Here is a 10,698-nt window from a genome sequence, read left to right on the forward strand (position 1 = left end):
ACTCTGCGCGTTTTACAAGCTTCTCACAGGAAAGGTCGGGCTGCGAGTTAATCTCTTGGCGTGTATCGCCGTTGTCGGACACGTATCTGCAGAATATTTGAGAGAGGAATGCTTTTCCTACAGGTTTCAAGGGCGCAGAGGTCATGAAACTCACTCAGCACATAATGACTTTGTAAACCCCAGGGAAACACAGAAAAAATGCAAACATTTTTTTACCTCCGTGATTACTGCAAACCAAGCTTTTAGCTCCTTACCTATACTGCTCTGAACCTGAACCTGAACACACACACACACACACACACACACACACACACACACACACACACACACACACACACACACACACACACACACACACACACACACACACACACACACACACACACACACACACTACATGACATCCTCCTCCTGCAGGCAGAAACAAAGCAGACATGTTCGGTTCTTTAAAAGTCAAAGAGAAAAGATGTTGTTAAAATACAGAGTGTACAAGAACAATACTAACTACAGGTTAGTCTGGAGTTTGTGTCACAGTTAAAGGATCGAAAAAACCCCAAAAGCACGACTCGACAACACGGCAAGTCAACAAAATACATCTTTAAAGAGGTCCTTTTATGCTTTTAGGGGTTTCCATTTCCTGTAGTGTGCTCTATAGGTTTTAGTGCATGTAAATGGTCTGCTAAGGCTGAAATCCCGGCGTTCCTCTCCCACACACTCCCCCCCTGCCTCCATAAATCTAACCCTTAGGTAAAACAATAAAGGTCTTCTGTAGTAGATTTCTCAACAAGAAAATGTGTAACCAGCGGAGGAAATAGGATCTGAAATGTATTTTCTGTATAGAGCCAATGTTGCAACACCACTTACGGAGACAAAAGATGGTAGGCAAATATAATGTCTGTGTAATTTCCCCCTGGGATCAGTATTGTCCACTTAAGTTCCCCGTGGCAGAGGAGCAGCATGCTGACGCTTCAAATCTGCAGCCGAGTAAAGCGATGCGGTGATTATCTAATCCACTTTGTTTACGCCTTAAACCCCGCGAGACTGAAATAAGTTCCGAAATAAAACCTGCAGTCAACGTCTGAATCCAAAACGCCGCTTTTATTGCCCTCATCCCAGCGGCTGCGGCCCCGGCACTTTGATTGTTGCAGCATTGTTTGTTTGATGTTTTTACCGGCTGGGTGTGTGTGCAGCCGTGTTCGGCGGCTCCTCACATCACAGAGGGTTTACTGAGGCGAGAACCAGGGGAAGGCTACTGCACTGTGTCTGGGAAAGTGTTCAGAGACACAAATACACAAGGAGAAGGACGGGGAAGAAAGGCTGGGGAGAGGGACAGAAAGACAAAGAGGGGTGGAGGAGGAATGGACCAGGAAGATTTGTTGATGTGTCATACTGCGTTTCAGATGTCAGACAGACATTCAACCCACAAAATGACCATTTATATACTTCAATTACACACCCCGTGTTGCTTTGAATTTGTAAGAAACAAGTTTTTCTTGCACGCCTTCAGGGGGAACGAAGAAGTCTAGACACCTCGTGATAAATTGAAGCAAAACACCAGTATTTGGACTTTTACTTGTTCTAATCACAGTACACACCTTCATTTCTCATTTCAGCACAATGAAAACCATCGTCCAAAAACAGGGTTTGTGTTCAACCAATCAGAGATGTTTACTATATCAAACAAATACTCAAAACCAATTTTCAACATCTCCATGGAGGTGCAGATGCTCAGGCTTTTTGTCACGGTTAGAAATACAAACCAAGCATTTAAAGTCGGAACCAGAAGGTTACTCTGGTGGACAAAGGGAGGAAAGCTCTTGATGAAAAGTTCTAGGAAGAGTGGGAGTATTGAAATATGAATGAGTGCTTATAGACGGAGGGAGGGACAACACGAGAGACATAGACTTCCAAAGAGTTACTGGGAAAGGAATAGAGATTTGAAAGGAATAAGAGGACTTAAACTAAATTGATCAAGTGATGAAAACAGAGACAGAAAATATTTAAAAGCTTAAGAAAAAGAGTGTGAGAGAAAGAGTGTACAGAGATAGAAATGAACTAAACAGATGGAGAGAAAATGTCCTTTTGTGCTTCGTGTTACTGTCTGATGAGAAGGGTGGCAACCAAGCTTCAAGAACAAGCTTCAGGTCCTGGGTGGTAATTTGTTAAACACACATTAAATATATTTAACTGTCAAGCTACACTTCCTGTTTGCTTTCTAGCTAACGATCCCTTGAATTTTACCCAAAGAGGTTTTCAGCAAGAGATCTTCCCGTGTGCACAACAGATGTGTTTCAAAGCAATATGACTCATGTTGCTCCCAATCGATACACATTATTAACATCAAGGCACACCATGCGTCACAATTATCCTTCACTTACGTCCTCAGCGGCGGTGGAGAAAGAAGACGAGCCACCGGCGGACTCTGAGGAACATTAAAGTCAGTTCAAAGTTTGAATCAACAGCTTTCAAACGTAAAGGGAAACCGTGGCGTCTTCTTTTAAATAGCAGCAGATAATTCGTCCTGGAAATATCGAGACAAGCAGAAGAAATACAAAGGGAACAAACACTTGAGATAAAGCACTGATTGAAAGCTTTGGTTACTAACTTTTATTACTAAGTATTTCAGAAACAAGGTGTATTTCATTGTCCCACTGCCTTTTTATCCGGCTGCACATTAATGGCGTGCTAAACGTACATGTCATTTTGAACGAACTGTGGCTGTAAAAGCATCTGAACAGAGTGCAAAATCTACACTATATTACAAACATTCAAGGTATCCTAAAAACCATCAACCTCTGTAACATCACAGACTTTCTACATGTCCTTTATTTTGCTAAAAATCTGAATATTTATCATTTACAAACGCTAGAACGAAAGAGCCATAAGCAGCTGGTTAGAAGATTCCCAGTAAACACACGGTCGTACTGGCACAGCATCTATGGCTGAAGTCAAAAGGCTTCAAGTCTGGCAGAAATACAGCTCCTAAATTATGAGTGTGTGTGTGTGTGTGTGTGTGTCCAAAGCCTTTCCCTCCTGCAATGAAAAAGAAAACCCAGTGTCTGTTTGTAATTGAATATCTCCAACGTTAACAGTGTGTGAAACTGAGGACGAGCGTGATCATTTGTCTCTTGACGTCCACAGCGGTGACTTCATCTGGGGAGGAAGCTCCTCCTCGCTGTGTGTGTGTGTGTGTGTGTGTGTGTGTGTGTGTGTGTGTGTGTGAAATCAGGACAAGGGTCCAGACAGGTTCCTTTCGCTGTTCGATGATCCATTTTTCTGACATTCTGCACAAACACTTTGCTGTAAATCTGATCACACATGGAGCCTGTCGCACAGCAAATCTATCTGACTGCTTTCCTTCCATGAGTAAAGACTAGAGGAAGTTACCCAACTCACTATCAAGAGTCTTTTCCTGTTATATTTTTTAATATGTCTACTGTTTTTTAACCATGCAGATTTTGATTTGATTATCCAAGACCTGTCTCTGTCTTCTGCCTTTAAAGACGCTTCTAACCCAGAGTATTTACAGGGTCTACCAGTTCCTGCTTCCTCCAATGGCTGCCGTTTCCGGAGACATGATTAGCTTTCTGAGTGCTGTGAACACAGGGACATGTCTCCATGCTTTAAGGTTGTTTAGCTGCAGCACCTCTTTTCACCCTCTGTCTGAAAGCAGAGCCTAGTCTGCTCTGATTGGTTAGCTGGCTGGCTCTGTTGTGATTGGTCAACTGCTTAGAGATGTCCCCCGCCTTAGCCCATCACGTACAATTCATTCAATTTGATGCCAACCTCTTGATAATTGATATCCAAACAACAGCTATCTATCGGCATGGCTGGATTCCTACACGAGAAAACAAAGCCTTTAATTTAAAGGACAGATCTGGTGCCACGGACCATATCCACCCGGATCAAATGGAGCAAAGAAACCAGAACCGTTCGGAGTGTATTTATTATCCAGCCTGCCCTTCATGGAGATCTAGAAGTGGAGCAACACAATCCTCAGGTGTTTAAGCTGCTGGTTTCCACGGTGCAGATACCGGTTCGATCCCGCAGCTCCATCAACAGCCGCGTGTCCTTGAGTGTCCCAGTGAAAAACTACAGAGGTCAGAAGGGGTGGTGGTGGTGCTGGTGGTGGTGGTGGCTGTAGGATGTGGCCTTGAGTTACCGGAAGGCTGCTGGACGCGGCAGACATTTATTCTTAGCGGCGAGGCGGGGGAGGCTGAGCGAGGCCCGTTGCCACCGAGGGGGCGGGAGGGCGGGTCGGACGTCACATCCAGGGGACAGCGTGGGCAGGAGGGGTGGTTTGGGGCTCGACTGGGATTAGGGAGGCAAAGAACTGTGGGTTGGGGCTAGACGAAGAAGAAGAGGAGGAGGAAGGAGAGAGTCAGCAAAATGTCTGAGGAGAGGAGGAGGATTTGGACTTCATCCTCCCCCACAGCGAGCACACACCGAGACTAGGGGATGTGGTGCATGGGGAAGAGAGAGAGTGTGTGTGTGAGGATCGGTACTGAGTGGTGCAGGAATAAGTCCTAAAACCCTGGAAGTGGTTTGAAGGAGTACGTTTCATTCCTTCGCTTAAAAATCCATCATTTTTTGAACATATTTTGGGTCAGAAGTCTGAAATATGGTCTGTGGTTTACTCAAGCTGAACAGAGTTCTGCTAAGCTAAAGGCGGCTATTGGTTAGCGTGACAATTTAGACACTTGGGTTTTTTTAGGACATACAACAAACATGATACTGTCTTCGACTTGAGTTGACCACAGACCTTATCAGACCTCAGACTTCGAAACAAAAACACTTTCAAAACACCACTGACCTCCAGAAGAGGGAATCTGAAATGCTAAAATGTACCAGGTTTTAAGATTCATTCCCTGGTGAGTGTGTGAGGCCCTGGTGTGAGTGTGTGAGGCCCTGGTGTGAGTGTGTGAGGCCCTGGTGTGAGTGTGTGAGGCCCTGGTGTGAGTGTGAGGCCCTGGTGAGTGTGTGAGGCCCTGGTGTGTGTGTGAGGCTCTGGTGTGTGTGTGTAGTACTGTATACATATCATGTGATCTTATTGCTCCTGTCAAACATCTCCAGCCTCGGTCTCCTTTTTCTTCTCCTTCACTTTAACCGCCGACTTCCTGGGCACCTTCTTATCCCCTGACTCCTTGCTGGCCTCCTTCCCTTCCTTGTCTTTGTCCTTCTCCTTCTTCTCCTTCGATGACGACGACGACGACTCCTTCTTCTCCTTGGAGGAGGACGTTTCTTTCTTTGTCTCCTTCTTCGCCTCGTCCTTGGGCTCTTTGCTCGAATCCTTCTTCGGCTCCTTCTTCTCCTTGGATGACTCCTTCTTTTCTTTTTTCACCTCCTTGATGGGTTCCTCTGCACCTCCAACTTCTTCTTTCAGGGTGGCCTCTGACGACTCCCTGGACACCTCCTTCTTCTCTTTAGAGTCTTTATCTGAAGGAGAAAAGAGAAAGAAGATATCGTTGAGACACACACCTCTACACACGAGGAAAGAGGTGGCGATTTGTCAAAGTGATGCTGGAGAAAATATGCTGGGATGTCTAATCTCTGCTTTCAATCAAAAGATCCTCATGAATACAGCTGCATAATGCCCCCTGTAGTGTGTGTGTGTGTGTGTGTTGGCATTTAAACGGCGGGTCTAAAGGGAACATGGAAGTGTGTCAGTAAAATACTAAACTATAAGTCCTACGCTACGTTAAGCATGTGTTGGTCTCGCCCAAAACATCATTTTACCTCAACAAGCTCCAGAGAGAAGAGATCTGATCACGTGGAGCTGGTTTATAAGTTTTTGGGGGAAAGCCAGTCTCATTATTCTCTCTGTTCATCTACATATCTACCTTTAGAGCACAGCTGCATCAATGTTGATTTCGAACCATTAAATAGTCTTTAAATGCACCGCAAAGAGGGGCTCAGAGAACGAGAGGCTGGGGTATCTTACTCACTGTGTGTGTGTGTGTGTTGTGTGTGTGTGTGTGTGTGTGTGTGTGTGTGTGTGTGTGCATGTGTATTTTCAAAATGTCATCGTTTTCCAAATTCAGACTTTATTTACTACATGTTTTTCAAAAATCTAACTTTCTTCTCAAAATTCTGACTTCTGATCATAATGTTTACTCTTTGAAAATGCTTACCTATTTTCCAAATCCTCACTTATTCCTAAAAAATCTGACTTTTTTCTCAAAATTACGACAAATTTTCCAAATTCAGATTTTATCTCTAAATTCAACTCTCTCAAAATCGTCAGATTTTTTCCGCCCAAAACCTATTTTTTTTACAATGTTTGAATGTACGGCGATTTAAAAAATAAATAAATCTCACTTTTGAAAAACGATGGACTTTTTCATCATTCAGTGGATCAGAAGTTTTCTGAAGCATGGTTACGGTGTGTAAGCGTTTTGGATAAAAGCACCGGCTGAGTGACTGTACTGAAATGCAAATCATCATAGGAAAGACATGCATACGTATGAGCCGTGATCCCATTAGTATGTTATCCTGGTTCTCGCTGTCCCACAGACACGCTGCACTAACCCGGGTTGTGTGTGTGTGTAAATGAGCCGGTGTTGTTCTAACGCTGCGACCTCAGATGGGTCGTCACGCTGAGAGTCCGTTCAGCAGGATTAACCGTCAGCTGATGCACACACACTGCAGCCCTCTGAGGTCTTTAGCATCGGGACAAATTGACCGACAACAGCACCTGTTGCATGACAAAGGACCCCCACTTAACTAAAGGGCCCCCCCCCACCCCCACCCCCACACACACACACACACAGCCCTGTCAGACACACACACTCTGCAGCCCCGCCTCCTTCAGATTGGACGGGCTCTGATAAGATGATAACGGGACCGTTGTCTGCCAACAATGAGACGCACTTCTTATCTCCATGAGAACGAGAGACTGGAGTATCTACTTGTGTGTGTGTGTGTGTGTGTGTGTGTGTGTGTGTGTGGGTGTGGGGGGGGACTGCTTCAAGAACATTCTCCAAAAGTGTCTGCATGTGTGTGGATGTATCTGTCTTTACATGTACATGGAGACCCTCTGCTATATAAAAGTGTGTGTGTCTGTGTGTGCCTGTATATTTGTGTGTGTGTGTGTGTGTGTGTGTGTTTCTGTGTGTGTGTATGTGTGTGTGTGTTTGTCCACAGACTCCAGAGGATCTCTAATCAGACAGCTCATCGTCTAGGGCTTACAGAGAGAGAAAGGCAGACTTAAGTTGAGTGTGTGTGTGTGTGTGTGTGTGTGTGTGTGTGTTTGTGTGTGCGTGTGGCAGACAGACGGATGCTGTAAACTACAGTACCTCACTTGCGAATTACTGCTGGCATATTTGTGTTTAACATTGTCTCTGTTCTGTTCATGAGGCTGATACTCTAAGGGTGGGTCTATACGCCCACTGCCTGAATCTGCTTTATGAGACCTTAACCTTTTACAGTTTTTATCTCCGATACTTCTCCTTCTGATTCTCTTTTCAAAGTCATCTTTTTCAAATTCTCGACTTTTACAATGACAATGTTTTTCAAAAAATCTGACTTTTTTCTCAAAATTTCGACTTTTTGACAGATTTTATTTTGAAATTCAGATTTTATTTCAAAGTTCTCATTTTCCAAATGTTCGACAATTGTTTAAATGTACGACTATTTTCAACTTTTTGTAACTTCCGAATATTTCTTCAAAATGTCTCTATTTCTTCCTGATTCTAACTCCTCCTTCATGTGGCCCTAATCATCTTGTTTTTCAAAAATCACACTTTTTGTCTCATTTCTTCTAAATGTTGACTTAAAAATGTCTGACTCATTTTTCATTATTCTAACTCCTTTTTCAAAATGTTCACTTTTTAGATAAAATCTGAACGTATTTTTGAAACCCTGAGAGGATCAGATGTTACTCTTCTCTGTAAGCTGTACGCCCACTGCCTGAATCTGCTTCCTGGTTTTCTCTTTCTTTGGTTCATAGTTCTGTTTTTTATTCAGCAGGTGTCATGAGATTAACTGTGTGTGTTAAACCAAACGGAGCATTTCATTCCTGCTTTTTTAAATTGTAAACGTGCTCATGTGTTTCATTTTCAATCCAAATATCTTGGTTTCTTCTTTTCTAAGGTCACATTGTTGTGTAAAAAACATGATCCTACTCAGACATGAGGAAAGTGAAAACAAACACGGAGAATGATTAAGGCTTAAGTGACATGTATGACATGTAAGTTATATTTGAGGTTTGCAGCTTCGTGAGGTTTCCGCCCTCGAAAAGACAGTTTAATGGACGCTCAGCGAGGAGGCTCGTTACATCAATTGTGTTTTCCCCGCCTACAGGCACTCGTCTACCCACCATCTCCTCCAAATAACCAAAATAAACACAACCTCAACACTGTAACAGCAAACACAGGCAGTGAAAATACTCAGGACCACACACACACACACACACACACACACACACACACACACACACACACACACACACACACACACACACACACACACACACACACACACACACACACACACACACACACACACACACACACACACACACACACACACACACACACATTCATGCTGCTACACAACACATGTATCCGTCTGAAGTGAAAACAAACCCATTTGAAAACACAAAGATAGACGACCACAAATTGTGCAAAAAGTGTGAGTTTTCTGCTATAAATTTCACACATGGAGGAAATCTGGGGAGGGAGTGTCCGTATCCAAGCAGAGCAAACAACAACAAGTGCAATGAAGAAAAGTGTGTGTGTCTCAGGGTGTGAAAGTGCAGAAATGTGTTGGTGAACATGTGATAAGGACACACACACACACACACACACACACACACACACACACACACACACACACACACACACACACACACACACACACACACACACACACACACACACACACACACACACACACACACACACAGTATATCTATCTAATATTTTTTAATGCTGTTTCCGAATTACGTCAAATGCGTCTTCAATTCTTGTTCTTTTTCAGCCATGACAGATGTGTCCCACGATATTACAGTAAAACTAGAGAGGGGTCACTGTCAGCTCAACAAAATTGTATTAAAATCGCCCTAAATCACGACTTCCTCTGGAGCGTTTTATAATTGCCCCTATTTTTGACCCTTTATCTTGCTTTAGATCTAAATATATCTGCCGGAAAACACAGTTTCTTGCCTCTTGTGGTGCTGAATGGACAGCTCCAGTAAACGTGTCATTGTACTGGTTGTTATTGGGACTCTACTTCATCTTTTCTTTTCTAAATGACTAAATCCTGAATTACCTTTATTATAATTTGTGTATATTTTAAAGTATCCTTTGTCAGGTTGTGTTTGGTAAATGTTTTAAGGAACTTTTGATCTCATTGTAGGATGTGTGCATAAAAACACAGAATGAACAAATGAGTAACTTTTCCACAAAACCTTTCCATGCAATTGTATGTGTTCAGCGTATTCCAGCTACCAGAGAAGCTACCGTGGTCTCCTGTTTTCCCTCCTTTGCTCTCAGCAGGAAATAAAAGTGTGTGTGTGTGTGTGTGTGTGTGTGTGTGTGTGTGAGAGCCGTGACCTCGGGGAAGCGGTAGCAAAGGGTCTATAAACATTGACGTTGTAAGACAAGATGGCAGCTTCCCTCCTGTATGTAGATCCAGCGGGGTCAGGTCACATCATGTCAGTGTGCTACTTCAACAAACTAACAAAGTGGAGGTCTGTAGACTAAACAGAGCGGGGGCTGCTGAGCTGAAGCCCTGTCTGAATGGGATTCGAGGTACCTGGAAACGTCTGGTGGTTTCCGTCAGGATTAGCAGCGGTTTGTAATCCCACGTGAATCTGCCACAGCCACGTCTGGATGGGATCAGTGTGACAGGAAAACACGGGGCGATGCACTTCCTTACGTTACACTTCATTGGCTTTGGTGAACGGTCCTTAAGGGAATGCATCTATTATAATATTGTTCCCCCAAATTGCTGAGGAGGTGTTTCATTTTCAGGAACATGCATGAAAAAAAAGCCCTCTGCTGCCGGCATAATGACATGATCACCCTTGTGTGGTTTGTTAGTTGGTTCTGTGAAAATAAAGTATTTGCTCGTGCAGTCCTCCTCCTCCTCCTCCTCCTCCTCCTCCTCCTCCTCCTGCTGCTTCAGTTTCCATGTTTTCATGATGGAACATTTCAATTTGGGATCGTTTATTAGTCCATTGTGGACTCTTCACCTCAACTGTATGATTATTTTCTTGTCATGGAATCTGTGTGTATATATATATATTACTGAGGATTCAAGGTTTGTGGTTGTCGGTTCAAATCCCCTGTTCTTCTGCGGATGGGAAAAGTGAATGAGTTACGCTCAATGCACATGCAGCTGCTGCAGGGAGGAAGGCTGTGGTTGAACTGGGGAGCTCCCAGTGTGAATGTGAGGCTGGAAAAAAAAGCAGCGTGCATGACAACCTATTTCATGTTTTCGGCCAAAATACCCAAACCTGTAATACGAGATAGACTTTGAGAGACTGATGCATTAATAAACGTCAGTGTGGCGACATTAAGGAAGTCAAAGCAGTCTGTTATGGTTTGGAAAAGATTGTGGCCTGATGTAATAAAGTCTAAAGGGACTTAAATAACAAAATACACTGGGAATATTAAAGCCATCGGCCGGGAAGCACATACTAACGTTGGACTTTTACTTAAAGGGGTCATATCCTCAGTATGTAGCGTTCTCCTG

At 43.6% G+C, this 10,698-nt stretch overlaps 1 protein-coding gene across 4 annotated transcripts in view; it reads right to left on the minus strand.

Moving 5' to 3' along the window:
• Positions 1–2,592: 2,592 nt before the first annotated feature.
• bbs9 (Bardet-Biedl syndrome 9) overlaps positions 2,593–10,698 on the minus strand; it is a 160,864-nt gene continuing 152,758 nt past the window's right edge. For 2 of the 4 annotated variants that reach the window (XM_063880035.1, XM_063880034.1), the window contains one exon: positions 2,593–5,436. In XM_063880035.1, coding sequence (XP_063736105.1) covers positions 5,060–5,436 — 377 coding nt within the window. In that variant the 3' untranslated portion in view covers positions 2,593–5,059. The remainder of the gene's footprint in view (positions 5,437–10,698) is intronic. The other 2 variants (XR_010165481.1, XR_010165480.1) reach the window with 2 other exon arrangements.

The sequence above is a fragment of the Eleginops maclovinus genome, chromosome 3 (assembly GCF_036324505.1).
Source record: "Eleginops maclovinus isolate JMC-PN-2008 ecotype Puerto Natales chromosome 3, JC_Emac_rtc_rv5, whole genome shotgun sequence".
In the NCBI taxonomy this organism is placed as follows: Eukaryota; Metazoa; Chordata; class Actinopteri; order Perciformes; family Eleginopidae; genus Eleginops; species Eleginops maclovinus.